Genomic DNA, 18539 nt, shown 5'->3' on the forward strand with positions numbered 1-18539 from the left:
GCAAGAACTCCACATGAGTTCAGTGTCTAAAAATTGCTATATTTATACTGACTCCTCTAAATGAAGGAAATGTGGTCTGAAAGAAGTTCATAAGACTATGGATCTCCTAAACGTTGGATTCCCCCCCCCCCCCACAACACAAGCAAAGAGAACAGGCATTTGCTTATCAGTAATGAAAGCTGCATAGATGGAATATTTTTTGCCTGTCCAGTACTATCTGAAAACAAGACATGAATTGACTTTCATCCAAGAGCCATAAAAGTTCACTATAATGGGGACATAATGTCAAGAAGTGATGATATGCACTGTTTCAGCTGGAGAAAAACTACATATATAAACAAAATGTACCAGGGACATAATGTCAAGAAGTGATGATGGAGACAAACTACTTTTTATAGAAACAAAACCCCTCTTCAGGCATTCACAACACGTTTAACAAGAACACATGAGGGATGAACATTAGTCCCTCTCCTTTCCTCTGTCTCTCTCTTCATGTGGATACAAACATTGTGAAAAAGGGAACCTCTGGTATGTTTGAAGTCTTTCCATATGATTGGGAACCCTGAAAAATCAAGATAGAGTGGGCCCTTAGGACTGGAGCGTGGCTTTGGCGTGGCTTCTGGACTCTTAGGATGCATGTATCATTTAAACAGCATACCTCCAAAGTGACCCAAAGCAGCTTTATTTTGGCCTATCTGTATGGGGCAATTGTTAGGAAAATCTGGCATGTAATCAGGATGATGAGGTGCACGAGCTTCAAAGTGGGGACAGATGGAATTGAGATTCCTGAGACTGGTTAGGATCAACGAACATTCATTTCAATATGGTTTGCTATTATCCATGGCTTTGCGTTTCCACCCTCCACCCCCAAATGATGACTGTGTATCTAAGAATGAGATTATGAGTTCCTAACTTATCCCTTCTGCTTAAGTGAGAATTTTGAGCCTGTTTGAATATGACAATCTTTTTCTTTCGTTCTTAAGTACGCCTATACTCTTTGAACTGATATACGTTGGAGAGTCCGTTTGCTTCTTAACTCTAAACCATTTACAAGTGATGTGCATTATGATGATACACAATTGGGGTTAAAATATAGTTCAGCTACATAAGTTCTGATGGTACAGTTTTGCAGAATAGTACTAATGGGGTTTAATGTGTGTTCTACTGTGGTAAGTATCGATAACAGCTGTAACAACTCTATTTGTGCAATATTCTTAGTTACCGTATATGCATGAGGAATCAAGGGAGAACAGAAATCTAAAAATAGGTTACACCGTCAGCATGAACACAATAAATCTATTAAAACATATAGCTGTGGCACCGATTATTAGTTATATTTCTGCTTAATGAAAATGTCCCAGTATATTATTTGAACTATATTGCAGGCATGTTGATGTGTTCCCATATTAATATTCCCATAAGAAAACTATTGTCATGAGAAATATTACAATGAAAACATTAAAATGTATCCTTGAGAGAATAAGCCTTTGAATAGTTTACTGTATGTATATACTACTCTGTGTGTGCCTATGCCTACCTATGGTACATACATTTTCATTTAAAATATTTTAAAGAGAAAAAAATCTGTCCACATTTTCACACAAGACTTATACAAATCGTTTCACTGTAATGGAATTTCATCTAGGTACAATAAAAGAAGAACAAAGATACCTTCCCCGCTGCTGTTTCCTTAAACATAGTGGTGGAGAAAACTTTTCAAGAAAACCAACCATTTGTCATAAGGGGTATCAATTGCCAACAGATTGGCTCCACAGTATGCAAACATCTTTGTCTCCTCTACCTACCATTTCTTGATAACATCTTTATAATTTGTCCACATGAAAAGCAGTCACTTGACAGGTTTCACCAGGATTTCAACAACTTCCTACTAACAACCTAAGCCTGAAACAATCCACAAAACAAATTTACTTTCTTGACACCACTGTGCAACTGCACACTGGACTTCTTAGCACCACATTCTATCAAACCCCCACTGATTGCTACACATACATTATTTACATGCCTCCAGTTTCCATCCAGAACACAATACCACATCTATTGTTTACAACCAAGCCCTCTGATACAATCACACCTGCTCAGACCCACAGGACAGAGACTCAAAACTCTTGGATTTACAACTGGAGTTTGTTTTAAACTCCAATACTTGAGTACTGGAAACAAAACCAGGTAATATTAATACCAAGAAAACCATCTACTACAGGACAGACCCAAAACACAAAATGAAAGAACACCCCTAGCTGTCACCCAGCAGGCCATTCAAATGCATAATCAATGAAGTAGAACTAATTCTGGATAATAACACAGCCTGCTCACACCCCTTTATTGGCCTACAGACAGCCTCCAAATCATAAACAACTACTCACTTATAAACAGGATATATAACTTGGACAGACATTCAGGGACAAGACCCTGCAATGAACTCAGATGCCAACTCTGTCCCCACATCTATTAATACAGGAGCCAATAACATCATTCATAACATCAAAGGTACATTTACTTGCTCTTACTCCAATGCGATATATGCCATCTTTTGCAAGCAATGCTCCTGTGTACACTCCACACTGGACAAACCTGACAGTCTCTACACAAGAGGATTAATGGACACAAATCTGACATTAGAAATGGCAGTACCCCAAAATCAACTGCAGAACTTTAATGTTCCTGGACACACAGTAAGCGATTTACAAGTTGTGGCCCTTGAAGAAAGAAATTAGAAAGGAAGACTAGAAAGAGAAATTGCTGAATTGAATTATGTTGGCAAAGTCTAATCTATTAGCAGAATTAATATATTAATATATGTAACTGATATATTATGAGTTATATTAATATAACAGTCCTCACTAATGTACATATAACAAAATGAATCTCCTCAGAATGAGTTTTGAACCCAGAAAAACTTTCTGTAAGCAGATTTATTGTTTTCACACGTCAACACTAACTGGGCACTAAAAACACATGAAAGACCGATATCGCCTTGCCCTGCCCTTTGAAAATTTCTGGCAAGGAACATGATTTGCATCTTTCTGGATCCTATTACATTTTGTCCCATTTTTACAACTGTATAAATATACCTTGCACCTGAGACCTTAATACCACTCAGCACTGCATCTGAAGAAATGGGATTGTATCCACGAAAGTTCATGCTAAATAAAAATCATTTAGTCTTAAAGATGCTGCCACACTTAATTGTTTTCTTCCCGTCCCTTCCTAGTCTTTAACAGCTTTCTGTTTATACTGTTGATTTAAATCTTTTTGAAAAATCAGAGACAGCTTACAGAGAGACAGATGAGTTATCAAATTAAATTAAAATACAAAGCAAGTAGACTTGCAGCAAAACTGTCGTTTTGCCAATTTACTGTCAGAAAGAGAAACAAAATAGGAAAAAGAAGACATCACCTCTTTTCCTTTGTTAAATAGACTGCAAAAAAGCCATCACTTCTCCTATTCCTTGTTAAGCACCATATATAGGTATGGTGGTATATCCATCAATAATAATATTCAACATCAATCATTAAGCCTAGTTATTTACCTGCTATTCTATTACAAAATTAACAAGAAACTCACCAATACAAAATAGTAAGCATACAGAGCTACGAAATGGTGAATTATAAAATATATGTCCCCAATTGCCTTCCAGTTGAATATAAGAAGCAACAAATCTAAAAAAGAAAAAAAAAGAGAGAGAAAAGTTCAGTGAATTTCTGCAATCATATTTTACCTCAAAGCTTTTAACAGTCTGGATGAGGGTGATGGTGTGCAAAGGTAAATAGAAATCAAATCATGCAAAGAGTTAAAAGTGACAAAACAACGCTTCTCTTTATCTATCATTAAAGTTGTTATTGCTGCTGATGTTAACTGCCCTCGAATCGGCCCTGACTCATGGCAACCTTGTGGACAAGACATCTCCAAGACCCTGTGACCCCATTGCTCTGCTTAAACTACACGCATCAATAACATTTGAGGTGAACATGATATGTTCTTCATTCAAAGAATAAAACTGAAAGCTTCTATGCACAGAGCAACTGGATCTAGGTATAAACTCAAACATGTACATCTCATGTTAATAAAATAAACTTTTATATTTTATAAAGTATACAATATGATAATGATATGATAAAAATTATTGTATACTGATAAAATAACAAATAGTTTACTTTCTAGTTCTGCTAGAGTTATTTTAACGCAATCAATTCAGCAAACCAAAGTCAAAAACATTTCATTGCGATATGCCCTCCACAGAGAGGACACATCAAACTATTGACAAGAAAGGTAGCAAAAGACTGGTAAGGAGAACTTTAAAAATATCCTCCCTTTTCATGCCATCATAAATAAGACTTCCCAAGTGCCCTCACAAGAACAGTATGTCATTGGGAAAGAGAGGCACAGGGCTTGGATTGTGGCACCACTGCCATAAAATAGTATGTAGAGAGATTTTGTAGCACCTTTGAGACTAACTAAAGAAAAAATTGGCAGCATGACCTTCTGTAGACTTAAGTCATATAGAATGCATCTGAGGAAGTAGACTTAAGTTTACAAAAGCTCACGCTGCTGAATTCTTTCTTTGGTTAGTCTCAAAGGTGCTACAAAATCTCTCCACATACTAACACAGCTGTATCTTTGAAAAATCTCTCAGTTACTGTGCCAGTCTTTATTTGCTTGAGTGATGTTTACCCGTGCTGTGCCACCATGCTGGCTTGGAACTGTGCTTGTTTTGTTAGGGTGTTATAATTGTGAAGATAAAATTTACCTTCACAATAATAAGAGGCTCAAATTAACATTTTTATCAAGATTAACATCAGCAAACCAATAGCGTCAGTTAAAGCTGAATGATGTTTTGTCATTTGCTTTTCATCAGCCTAAATAGCATCTCACCAGAATGGCCAAAAATATTTTTGAAGCTATTTGTTCAGACATAAAAGAAGAGATGCACATTCACAAATTCACAAACATTGATATACACCTATAAAACAATGTGAGGAGAGGTTCAGTTCTCCGAAGAATTGATACTCAATAGACATCAAGATGCTTGTTATCTGATTTGGACAGTTTCACTTCTCCAGTGAACCAAGAACAGTGGATGCATTTAGAAAAACCAAGCACACCTTCTTGAACTAAAGGCCTTTATTTTCCTTCTCCTTCATTACAAGCCTTGTTCTCAAATAACAGATGCTAGATCAGGGTTACTACCATGGAAGCAGAAGGGAAGTTAGTAATATCTGTTGCTCCAGTCTGAGAATACTTCAGCTGGCAACTGAGTGTTGGAAACTAAATCTAATTGCAAAGTCCCCCTCATAAAAAAAAACCCCAACAAAAAAGCTTATATACTTATAGTGCAATAATGCCAATAATCAAATACAGTAATCCCTTTTCTCCTTAAGCACGATCCGTCTTTACTCATTATGCAAAATGCAAGTGAGATAGCAGTGACATTTCTCCTTTCTAGAGCCTAAATTTCACAAAGGCTAATACGTTTTGTAATTACATGTTGTGTAACATGTTAGTTTTGTACACATACAGTTCCATGCATTACCTGAAATGAGGTAGCCTGTAGTAATAGAAAGGTTTAGTTGCACTATAGAAGCATCACCCCTATAAAAAAAGATAAAATTAAGGTGTAACATTTACTTAACACCATACATAGACACCAGACATACCAGAATATTTTCCTATCCTCTGTCCCTCACTGTGATCCAACTACCCTTAAATCTATGACAGTGCTGTGTACCTGGGGCCTGAATATAGCATTCCATCATTGTATCTGAGGGTGTGACTGAAGTCCACAAAAGCTCATGCTGTAAGAAATTAGTCTTAAAAGAGCTGCAACACAAGATTGCCCTCTCTTTCCATTCTGCCATACTATCATTTTCCTTATTATTTCAGACTTTGCTGCCATTTGCCCATATTTATTTATTAAAAATGTATTTTTTGCTGCTGTTGTTGTGTGCCTTCCAGTTGTTTCTGACCTATGAGGACCCTAAGGAGAATCTATTACGGGGTTTTCTTGGCACGTTGTTTCAGAGGTCTGCCATTGCCATTCTGAGGCTGAAAGTGTACCTTTCCTTAAAGATCTTATAGCCCTCAAATGGTGGTTTAGACCTGATTTCTTGCTTCTTTGGAACAGCAGACTACAAGGTTTCAGCTGCGTCCAACAGAATACAAAGCTGTAAAAAAGAGTGACCAGAGCCTCCATAATGATAATGATAAATATATAGAAAACCTTCAACATATTTTACAGACCCGACAACCATGTTGTCACAATGGTGTGTGCCTTTGCCACCACAAAATGTATGAAGAGTGTGTGTTATTCTTAATACCTGCTTTTATTATGGCATAAACCAAGGATGGGAGTCATATGACCCTCCAGATGTTGTTGGATTGAAACTCCCATCATTGCTCACCACTGGATATGCTGGCCAAGGTTGCTGGGATTTGCAGTCCAACAACATCTGGAGATCCATATGATTCCTCAACTTTTGCAGGCCAGAGTTAAAGTACAACACAATCAAAGGTGACATCTGAGCAACAATTGATCACAGGTACATTAAAATAAAACAGCAAGTTAACATCAAATTGTGGTGATACTGTTTATATAGCTGTTTGCAAAGAAACCAAGTAATGTTCGCAGTGTTACTCAGCTAGAGATTGAGTCTCCCTTATCTGGAATTCCAAAATACTCCAAAATCTAAAATTGCCCACATGGGTGGCTGAGATAGTGACACCTTTGCTTTCTGATGGTTTAGTGTGCACAAACTTGTTTCAAAAATTATTTAAAATATTGTGGAAAAATTAGTTTCAAAATACGTTATCAGGTGTATATGAAGCATAAATGAAACCAATGTTTAGATATGGGTCCCACCTCAAAGAAATTTCATTTTATATACATATGGGACGCTCCTTCTGTGTCTACAAAAATATGAAGCTTCATAATGAATGTGAAGTCTTCTAATTAAACATTATCTTCAGCCACTAGAGCCGAATCTTACATTTTATTTGCTAATCTTGCCATTAGAAACCTCATTGGAAAGACAAAGAAACGGCTATACTTTTACTCCATTAGACATCTTGCTGGAAATGCAATTTCTTATGGTCTTTAAACCTTCTCTTTATTCCATTAGAAACTTGCTGAATCACAGCTAACCACAGGTTAAAGCTATTTCAGAACCCACAGAAACAAGCCCTTCCATTCTAGCAATCGAAGGTAGCTTTACCTTTCAAGTTTTCTATTATATCAGCATTCAGTAAGCTTATTTCTCAGCTTTAACAAGTTGATTAGCCTTTTCTTCCCTGCTCACAGAAATATTTTAACCATGTGACTGAAAAGAAAATCACTCAGCTGCTTCAAATAGTTAGTAGCCACATTTTTTTTATGTTGCCTTCAGTAAAAATCAATAATAGGTTTAATAGCAACATTCATTTTCTGAGACAGACCTCCCCTCTGTTCAAAGATTTCATGTCACCTTCACAGAATTTAAGGGGGAATCAGATGGCCTTAGGTCATTTCAACCACAGATTCTGAAAAGGGGACTAAAATGTAAAATAACTCATGGATCTTATATAAGCTTCTTGCACCAATAACTTCTCTGGGGAGAAAGAATATATACTGTACTATTGGTTTTGATAAACTTTCAGTGCTTCAAATAGAGGTTTTCTTTGCACGTACTTTTATTTGTAGGACTACTTGTTGTTAACTGCTTTTGAGCCAACCTTGACTCATGGCAACCCTGTGGATGAGATATCTCCAAGACTCCCTTTCTTCCACTGCTTTTCTAGCATCATTGTCTTTTCCAATGATTCATACCTTCTCATGATATGGTCAAATTAAGGCAGCTCCAATTTCCTGGCTCTCACACAGAGTTCGGCCTTGATCTGTTCTAGAACCCATTTGTCTGTTTGTAGGACTACACAACTAAAACATTTCTTTAGGTTGGCGTTGCTGGTGCTGAAGCTGTTTAATGATATTTAGAGTTGTGAAGTAATTTTAAAACACTCTGTTAGAAATCCATGACCTCAAAATATTCTTCCCAGTTGCAATCAAAACAAAGATGAAAGCCTCTAAAACACTGCTTCATAAATGACAGGGATTTTTGTACAATAAGTAGCCATAAATTTTTAATTATGCCTGAAGAGATCATTTCTCCAGCAGAACAAATAACAATGTGATGGGGCAAGGAAAGGAGATGGAGAAGAGGGATTTATGAGCAAGAAGATGCCTTACCAAACATGGTCAGCATTAACAGCTTCATCGAATAATAAAATATACATGCAAAATGCTCCAACCACCAAGGCATGGAACGAAGAAACTGTCCTAAAAAGAGACAAAAATAATCTTCATTAGGAATGTACTGTTCTACAACTCTAGAAAGAAAGAAAAAGAACTTTCTGTTGTTATAGAAAAAGAGTGCAACTGATACCAGAAGTTTTGGAAACTCTTAAGGAGATAATGTTTTTAGCCACATTTGGCAAAACCATTAATATAAGCCACAAAGTTTTTAATAAATAAATAAATATATACATAGCAGAGATGGACAAATGTGCCGATCAAGTTTCACAGACATGCAGGCTGTAGTATCCCTAAAAACCTAACCAAATAAATAAATAATCTGGAGATGGTTTTAGGGCAGAATAGAAAAATGTACTGGGGAAAAGGAACATCTAATTCCTGGTTCTACTTGTTTCTATTGTTCTGCCAGCATTCACCTTCAGATTCTCTCTATGGTGTTTAGATTTTATCTTAACAGAAACAGATTACACTGAAGAAGTGGGCTTGAGGGCAGGGGGTTGCCTTGGTCTCTAAGGTTCACACACACCTAAGAACTAATGCTCCAGAAAGAATCTATGCTTCTTCACTCTGTTCAACAAGGGTAGTGACAGTAGCTCTGTGGGGATCCCCAAAAAACGACTCCCATAACCAAAGTGAACAAAGAACTACCTGTGTATACAGGAGCTGTATGCATTCATCAGAGAGGCTTTGGATTTCTGTGGAGCCAGTGGTTATGGTGCAAAAACCATAGCCAGTGGATATGGTGCCTGAAGACTAACATCCAACATTTATTTTTTGGGATTTATGGCATTTTAAAATAGTTCTGCTTGTTCAGTGTTTTGTTTTCTATCTTTCTAATTTCAGTTAAGAAATGCTTTTAAACTTTACATTCTGTATTGCTGTCCTTGTAATGCTTTAATTTGGCATCACCCCAAGAAAAAAGAAAGATGGAGACCATTTAGTATAACCTTAGAAATGTGGATCAATAGTTCTCTTTGAACCACCAATAAGTCCAATAACTAAATGAAATAGCTTCAGAAAGGAAGCTAACAGCATTTTAATACCATCTTTCCACTAAAAAAAAAAATACTACCGATCAGGATAGCTAATTAAAAGTGCTGAGAATAAATAACATTATACCGTTAAATTAATTTCCATTATCAATGAATAACAAACAGCTTGGGTCTACGTATCTACATAAGCCTGACCAAGTTTTAAGGTCTTGGGAAAAGGGCTTTTTCTTGTCTAACCATCATCTCAGGTACACTTGGTGAGGACATAGGTGAGGAATTCTCTCCCATAGGAAGTTTGGTTAGCCCTCTCTTTGCTCTCTTTTCACTATCTCTTTAGTTAGACAGGCTAATAACTTTTAATCGGCTGTACAAATGTGTGTGCGTGTTTAAATGGGGTATGTTATTGTTATTTTCCTTATGTTTTAAATGGTTTAAAATTATTTTTATAAGATAATTGAAATTGGTTTTGTTTTTAAATATGCATTATATTTTGTTGTATTTTGTTTTAAGCTATCCTATAAATTACCTTGGATCCAATATTAGGAGAAAGACTGGATATATAAGTAAATTAAACAATGGAAAGAAAGTTTTAAAAGGCCAAATTGAATATATGAACTTGTTCATGTTTAAGAATAACATGCTGGACCTTAGTAGTCTATTAACAGCAGACAAGAAGGGACAAGGTACAATGTAATGTTTTTGCATAAGTCTTCTAAATTCAAAATACCTTCTTATGGGGTGTGGAACTTTTGATCCTCAGATGTTTTGACTTAACATCTTCCATCAGCCTCATCCGGCATGGCAAACGACAAGAAACTGTGGAAGTTGTAGTCTAAAACATCTGGATGTTTTGCTACAAAATATACTTCTTTGAAATAAGGTAGACAATGATTCGTCAGTTGGTTTTCAACAGAAAACACTGCTTCGTCTTTATCCTGTTCTTGTGTTTTGTAATGCTGGCAAACTAAGCTTTCTAGTCAGAAGCTGATGTTCTGGAGAAAAACTTTGGCTGAAAAGTTTACATGTACCAAGCTGCTATCAAAAAAGAGGGCACCCTTAGTTAATTGGATATGCCTCTCCACAAATGGAAACATATACACATTACATACACAGTGTTTTAAGATAAAATATTTAAAAAGGTAATGATGGTTCAACTATTATTCAACTCCACATAAACTAATCTAAAATCTATTTCAGTGCTTATTTTACTTATTATTTAAATACACTTCCATCTTTATATATATGAAACCAAGGTGATTTCTCTATGAAAAAGTGATTCATTTAACAAAATTCCTACACACATTTTCTTGGAAGCAAGAATTCCCATTTTAGAATTTACAATTTTGGCAAGTGCACTTGGAATCACATTTTAATTATTGTAAAATTGTCTGATTTTATTTTGGTGTTTTTTTTTAAAAAAAAATACGGTTATTTAGAAACATTTACCTTGAATTCCATTCAATCTTCTTCTTTTGGTCAAGATTGTTAAAACCAGAGGTTAGACGTGCAGAAATCCAAGAACTTAGCGAGTGGAAGCCAAATTGAAATATAGCAAAACTGCTAATGATAACAGCCAGATTAAGTTTACTGAAGGTAGCCATCATTTTTCAGCCTGTTGAAAAACACAAAGCGCCTTAGTTCAGACATGTATTGAAACTTTAGTATGTGTAAAGGAACGACAGTGCTAGTTTTAAAATGAAAAATTGCATTAATACAGATACTGCAGTTCTCAACAGCTATATTGTGAGTTGTTGTAAAGCATCCATGCAGTTGCAAGTGTCCCATGCCTGTATAAATATTTGTCCCCTATAGTTTTCTTGAGTTCAAAAGAATGTTTTGTACCCATTATTCTCATCAAAGTTTTCCAAACAGTGTACGTTATCATACCTGCTGTGTCATCCTGTCCTCAAATTATGTCAGTTGGACAGGAAAAAGATTTCCACAAAATTCAATATACAGTCTACCCTTGCGATACACAGACTTCCCTTATGCAGCTTTGAGCGTACAAGTATGGGAAGTGGCAAGGCTGAGTACCCTTTGGGTTTGGCTGGTCAACCAATTGCAAATCCACCTAATAGTTGCATTGTATATCATCATCATCATCATCATCATCAAGATTCAGCCCCAAACTGTTCAGAGCACTGTGTATTTGTTCCTTGTCATGTCACACACTAGTAACAGCACCAGGAAGCACAAATACTGTTCCCAGTGAACATATGTAATCCAAGGACATAGCACAGAAGAGAAATGAGAGGCACAATACCACTACATCTCTATACTGACTCCATTGGTGAATTTTGTCACACTAAGAAAAGTTATATAGCTGTTGTGAACCAACAGACACTGGGGAACAATAGGATCTAGCCCCTTTGAACATATAGACACTGCCATAATTGGGAGGGGGGGTGCACATGCCTTCAAGTCACTAGTCGACTTATGAAGACCTCATGAATTTCAAAGGGTCTTTTTAGGCAACCAATACTCAAGTGGTTTTGGCACTTCCTTCTCCAAAATATAGCCTACAGCACCTGGTATTCCTTTGCAATCTTCCATCCAAATACTGACCGGGGTTGACTCTTAGAGCTTTAAAGATCAGACAGGATCTGATGTCTTTAGGGTATTTAGGCCCACTACTGTATAACTGCTGTTTCTCAAATATTCACTCCTTTGCTTCCAATAAGAACATAGGCACAGGGTCTGTTGGAGCTGCTATTCATTCTCAGCACCATTTTCATGTCTTCCACCTCCCCAGAGACCTTTACTCATCTCCAGTGTCATGCAACCTGTTAGTGACCCCCTACCTCAGTGGGAAAGATCACAGAAGAGCCAACTGATCCTCAGTGGTATGGGCATCATTTTTGCTCTAGTAGGGAACCAGAGCTTTTCCAGAATGTTTGAGACGGCAATGCCAGAGATGCACTCATATGCAGCATGGAGATGCATTAACAGGAAAATGATCTTTGGCTTTAGTCTGTCACATGGTTTTCTCAGGCACAAGGGCTCTAAAGGGAAATACAGGCTGGCAGCCGTCTTCCTCTGCACTAAGGGCAGAACTCCCTCTATCACCATTCAATAAATCTGTGATTCTGTCAGCTGCCTGTGATAATGATGGTTGAAACAGATGGCCTCTCCCACACTTGTTACTCACCCCAAGTGCCTTCACCATGAGCTCACAATAAGAGGGGGCACAGCACAATCCATGCCAAGGCTACATAGGACTATTTTACCCACACAGCTTCATCACTAGAGTGCCAGAAAGAAGTCTTTAGGGCAAGATCAAGCTATTTAAATTCTTTCCAGCACTGCTCATGACATGAAACAAATATGCGAGGAAGGTGACAAACCAAGTTTGTTGGGAAGGCAGAGATTCCTTCTGGAAATGCTTTCAGATTTGGGATGGTAGGGATATGGACAGCCAGCATGGTATAGTAGTCTGAGTGTTGGACTATGGAGATGAAGCTTTGATTCCCTGCTTGAGCATAAAAACCCACCAGGTGATCCTGGGCAGTCACAATCTCTCAGCCTTAGAAGATGGCAATGGCAAACCCCCTCTGAAGAAACTTGCTTATCAAACCCTATGATAGGTTTGCCTATTGGGTTACCATAAGTCAAAAATGACTTGGAAGCACACAACAACAAGGGATATGGGCAGATTTGGTAATATCATACTGTCTCCATGATTATTATTAATATTTATTTATTTATTTATTTATATTCCGCTGAATTGTGCAGGAAAGGTTATCCTATAGGAGAGAAAGGGCAGGGATGGCGATTTCGGTACCAATGTCAATACCATTGTTAGGAGCAGTAGAAGTAACAGCAACAGTAATAGTAGTAGCAGGGGAGAGAGGTCAAGGAGGCTGATCTGGGAAGGCCTGCCGGAAGAGATCCGTCTTGATTGCCTTTTTAAAGGCTTCCAAGGTGGTAAGATGACAGATCTAGTCCGCAGGTCATTCCAGAGTCTGGGAGCAGCAAATGAAAAAGTCCTCTGGGTCACCGCAGACAACCTAGTTTTCCTAGGTTGTGAGGAGACTGATACCATTGACGCCTGAGTAATATAGCAGCGGTAGGGAACATGTGGGTCTCCAGATGTTGCTGAACTGAGCCACCATAGCCAACAGTAAGGGACGGTAGGAGAAGCAGTCAACCACCTCTAGAGAGACAGCCACAGATTCTCCACCACTGAGAACACTGCATGTGACAGGCCAAAATCATGTCTCCCTTCTCCTGGCTTTAGTTTATCACAGCCCTTGGGATGTTGTGATATGGGTTGTGGGTGGAAAGAAGGGGAAGGAATTGCAAAACAGTTTGACAATTGAACAGGTATTTAATTTGAGTTCTATCCAGTTAGAACAAGGAAAGTAAGAGGGGAGTGAAGCAGAGTTCAGGGGAAGGTCTGGAAGGATATAACTCAGCCTAGGGAGATAGCTTTGTATTGTTCATGTTTAAACAGAAATCTTGAAAATAAAACTTTTAATGTTTAGTATATAAGCACAAAAGAGACACACGCTTGTCCCTTTTAAGAATTATTTTAATTATCTTATGAATGGATCATGGAGAAGTGATAAGCTGGGCAACAGGGAAGAAAAGGTTGTGTGGGAAATGAGATCTGTCTCAGAGCTGTTCACAACCGTCTACTTTCGATGGATGTATTCAGTTCACAACAAAGAAAAACTAATCTGTGCTCACCAATCCTGTTGGTTACACACCTTCCAAACCTCCCTAAATTTCTATGCACTGAGTGGAACTTTATCAAATATGTACTAAGCTTGGAAACATTATTTTTTGGACTACAACTCTCATGGCATAATGGTTTGAACATTAAACTACAACTCTGCAGAACAGGGCTCAAATCCTTGCTCAGCTATGGAAACCCACTGGTTGACTTTGGGCTAGTCACTCTCTCTCAGCATAAGAGGAAGGAAAAGGCAAACCTCCTTTGAACAGATCTTGCCAAGAAAAAGACCTAATTGCTTCAGCTTAAGGTCGCCATAAGTCGGAAATGACTTGAAAGGCCACAATAACAACAATCCTATTATGCATGGTGAGGGCACATTTACCACATTTATTCTATGGAATGATTGTCACTGCTACTGTCTAATGCCCCATTTCCTACTATCCCTCTTGGACATTTCATTTTGCTGCTGAGAATCACAATTAATTATCCCAGGATTAAAAATTCTTGCAAAGCTGTAGCCATTTTATCTGGATCACTGGATCACTCTGCCCATTTCACTGACTTAGGCAGGACTTGCATGTTGTTATATTCATATAACTGATATAATTACATTTCAAAATTGCTTACAATCAAAAAGGAAATGTTTTAAAAATTCTACAGACAGCCTTAACAAAACAAGAGAACTAAATGTAATAAAAACAGCAGATAAAACAATAGAAGCAGGAGAGTATACAATAAAAGTCTGAGCAAACAAAGAAGGCCCAGCCTGGCGCCTAAAGCTCGCGAAACTAGATAACAAACTGGACTTGAGTCAGGGCTCCTTTTAAAAAGAGGACCTTTATCTGGTTGTCACTTTCCTAAATACTATCCCAACAGGCACTTGAAAAGGGGCCTCTGATGACAATCCTAACAAGTGCATTACTTAAAGGCAAATTACACAGAACTCAAGATAGTATCTCTAATGATTTAAGAAGTGATTTGAGCAGAGTGTCACCTGTTAGACCAGTGCGCCATAGCCAACAAATACCTGCATTAAAAAAATTTATTGGATAGCCAGGAGCATTTCAGACTCTAGTGCTGGTCTGCAGGTTACAACCATCTTTATTCCCCAGAATACATCTGAGCAGCATCTGTACCCAGAGGCATTCTTTAGTAGTAAAGATGGTGACTGGCTAAAGAATAGGCGCTTTCCCTTGAAGCAACTCTGCGTGCCTGCAGAAAACAAAAGGAAGAAATCAAAGATATAGCTGTGTTAGTCTGTAGAATCAGTATGTAGAGAGATCTTGTAATATCTTTGAGACTAACTGAAAGAAAGAAGTTGGTAGCATGAGCTTTCAAAGACTTAAGATTACCTCCTTAGATGCAAATAAAATAATGACCAAATGCATCTGAGGAAGGAGACAAGTCTAGGAAAGCTCGTGCTGCCTTCTTTCTTTCAGTTAATCTCAAAGGTACTACAAGATATCTCTACAAAAAGACAAAAGTAACTCAAATACCACCAGTGCTGCCTTGTAAAAGGCAAGGGTTGGGAATATCAAAGAAGAAATTGGGGATGTCAAAGAGGACACTCTCTCTACAAAGAGAGAGGAGGAAGGAGACAGGAGAAGAGGAGAGAGGATGCTCAATGAAGAGAGAAAATGAAGAGTCAAACTAACAAGATTTGGAAAGCAAGAGGTGGTGGTGGAAAAGGTCTATGGTGTGACTCAGTAGCAGAGTAGGAGATGTAGGGAGTGTGTACATCAGAGAGGAGGAGAGAGACATGACACACCTATGTTCAGGTCCCTTGACAACTTAATTGTCTTTTAAGTTTTACCATCCACTCTGTGAGATATGTGTTTTCTGAATTTTATTTATTTATTTTATATTTCATCTTTCCCCCAATATGGGGGAAATGACCATCCCACCATGACAACCATTTTGTGACCGCATCCTCTCAAAATTTTGAAAGTGTCCAAGGAGCTCCAGAACATCAGTGACTCCTAATTTAGGACCATGATTTACACACAGCCTTTTCGTGTATTCATCCAAACTTCTGTGTTGAAAGATTAAGATCCCTTATGCTTCCTCGGTTACTGCAATAAAAAGCAAAGCTGTGATTCGACTATGGAATAAATAAACGATACTTAGATTAGATAAATTGAAGAGGTAGTCTTAAAATAGTGAGGAAAGCCATTTCTGGTGCATAGCATTCAACTGGCTACATACCAGTTAGAGAAGTCAAATTTTGCAGACCCTTTTAAAACAAGATTTGTCTAATCTGAACTGCAACTCAATTGTCATGCCATTTACAAGAAATCCATACTTCAGCTTCACCAAACAATAAGGTTTTGACAACATTGAAATATTTCACACAAAAGTGATAATAGTAATAGATGTAAAGAAAACAGTTATTTGGATACCAGATAAAGGAAATGGATACTTTTACAAAAAAGAAATATGGAGGCAGTTAACATATTGTTGCCATGCTTTGAAGACTGTGTGGCAAAAGACAAAATCCATCACTATGCCTGTGAATATCCGTGTGTGCCTTCACGTTGAACACCAATCTATGATGACCCAATGGATTTCATAAAGTTTTCTTAGGTAAGGAATACTCAGAGGTAGTTTTGCCAGTTCTTTCCTCTGAAATATAACTCAGTATCTGGTGTTTGTTGGCAGTCTCCCATCTGAATAGTAACCAGAGCTGACCCTGCTCAGTTTCCAAGATCAGATGGGATCTGGTGCCTTTAGGTTATTTAGAACATTATATTACCATGACTAGGAAGGAACATTTGAATCAGTGGTATGCCCTCATTACATACCCATAACTCCTGCCATTACACAGCAACCTGCCTTTTTTAAAAAGAAAGAAAAGAAAAGATGGGAACAATGATAAGTTCAAAAATAAGCACACCATAGTATATGTATACATTTATTTAACGTACTCCTTCCTACACATGCTGGCAGAACAGAAATGTCCTTGCTGGTTTGGAAATAGTCTAAAGAAGCAGCATGGAAACATTTGCTTATTTATGCACAATGATCAAGTAAGCAGCAGCAGAAAACTGGGGAAGGGAAGTCTGCTTGAGTTTTTATTAAGGGGACACATTTCATTGGCCTGAAATCTGGCTAGAAGTGGAGACACAGAACATGATTATATTACAAGCCTCACTTGTTCTCTTTGATGACACACATGCAAAAGTTTGGAAACGAAATGGACCCATTGCAAAATATCTATACATTCATACTGCCTTAGCTATTTGTTTTAGATCCTACTTTTCACCCAGCAGAGGATCCAAGGTGGCTTATAATTTTAATTAAAACAAAATACAGCTCAAAAATATTCAATTAGTAATAATGAAGAACAAATAAAAACAATTTAGTAAAACAATGCACTAAATTAAAACAGATTTTTTTAAAAAAAAGAAGACGAAAAAGAGGGGGAAATAAAATACCCTCATTAAAAGACCCTTTTATAGTAGCTAGTTAATGGCCCAACATGTTTCTAAATAAAAAGGTCTCTGCTGGTCAAAGGAATTAAAAAGGGGTCAAGTCTGGCTTGTCATGGAAGAATTTTTCATGGCAAGGCATCTCTTTATCATGCCTTCATTGTTTGGATAGGGAGGCTGAAAGAAAGCCTTCCCTCAAAGTTTTTAAAAATCAGACAGCCTCATATAGGGAGATATAGGGCCTGAACAAACAGGCCAAAATAAAGCTGCTTCGGGTCACTTTGAAGGTATGCTGTTTAAATGATGCATGTGTCCTAAGAAGCTGGAAGCTGCGCCAAAGCCATGCTCCAGTCCTAAGGACTGCAGCATAGCTTTGGCGCAGCTTCTGGCCTCTTTAAATGCACGTGTCATTTAAACAGCATACCTACAAAGTGACCCAAAGCAGCTTTATTTTGGCCGGTCTGTTTGGGCCCATAGTCTTTCAAACAGTCTGGATCTGAGCCTAACCAGCTGTGTGACCAGTGATCACACACAGGACTTAATCAGATGGGGAAAAGCAGGGAAAAGCAGGGGTTTAAACAGACATTATCCTGTGAAAATTATGTGATCATGTGAAGATTTTCACATGACATCACAATTAGAGAGAACTTGTCCCAGCAATAACCAAGTAATAACCAGCAACAAATCATTCACAGGGAAATCTCATGGGAATATCCTGGAAGCTGACAGATCCTTTTTGGATCTATTGTGGGGAGGCAAAAAAAAAAAAAAAAAACACCCAACTGATCTGCTCAAATCGCTAGTGGCTTTATCCTGAGGAGTGAAGATTTTGGGGGAGAGGGTTGTAAGTTTAAAAAACTCTCATCCCTGTATCATAAAAGTGAGCTTGTTTGCCACAATTCAGCACAGCAGCAGAAAGCTTGGAGGTCTTTCCTCCACTTTCTCCTTATTTGGATGCTTGTTGATGTCCTTCAGAAGGCTCCTGAAAAATTAAAAGGCTCCTATTGTAGGTTGTGTGAGGTCCTAAAGAGGAACTGGAATTGACTGCAATATTGTCCCGCAAGCCCCATTTGTACATTTAATTAATAAACTCATGTTTTCAGCAGCTGCTTCTTTTGACTCTTTGCCTGGACTCCTCT

The 18539-nt window shown here is 37.8% G+C and overlaps 1 protein-coding gene across 2 annotated transcripts in view; it reads right to left on the reverse strand.

The window, feature by feature from the left end:
* The window catches only part of TLCD4 (TLC domain containing 4), a 37076-nt gene that overhangs the window by 8520 nt on the left and 10017 nt on the right, over nt 1-18539 (reverse strand). Inside the window, exons 1-5 of one of the 2 annotated variants that reach the window (XM_042466210.1) lie at nt 15109-15174; nt 10741-10906; nt 8237-8326; nt 5552-5610; nt 3586-3680 (exon numbers count right to left, since the gene is read on the reverse strand). In XM_042466210.1, the coding sequence (XP_042322144.1) occupies nt 3586-3680; nt 5552-5610; nt 8237-8326; nt 10741-10898 (402 nt within the window). In that variant the 5' untranslated portion in view covers nt 10899-10906; nt 15109-15174. Of the gene's footprint in view, nt 1-3585; nt 3681-5551; nt 5611-8236; nt 8327-10740; nt 10907-15108; nt 15175-18539 lie in introns of those variants that run through there. The other variant, XM_042466209.1, reaches the window with a different exon arrangement.

Source organism: Sceloporus undulatus, chromosome 4, assembly GCF_019175285.1.
Source record: "Sceloporus undulatus isolate JIND9_A2432 ecotype Alabama chromosome 4, SceUnd_v1.1, whole genome shotgun sequence".
Lineage (NCBI taxonomy): Eukaryota > Metazoa > Chordata > Lepidosauria > Squamata > Phrynosomatidae > Sceloporus > Sceloporus undulatus.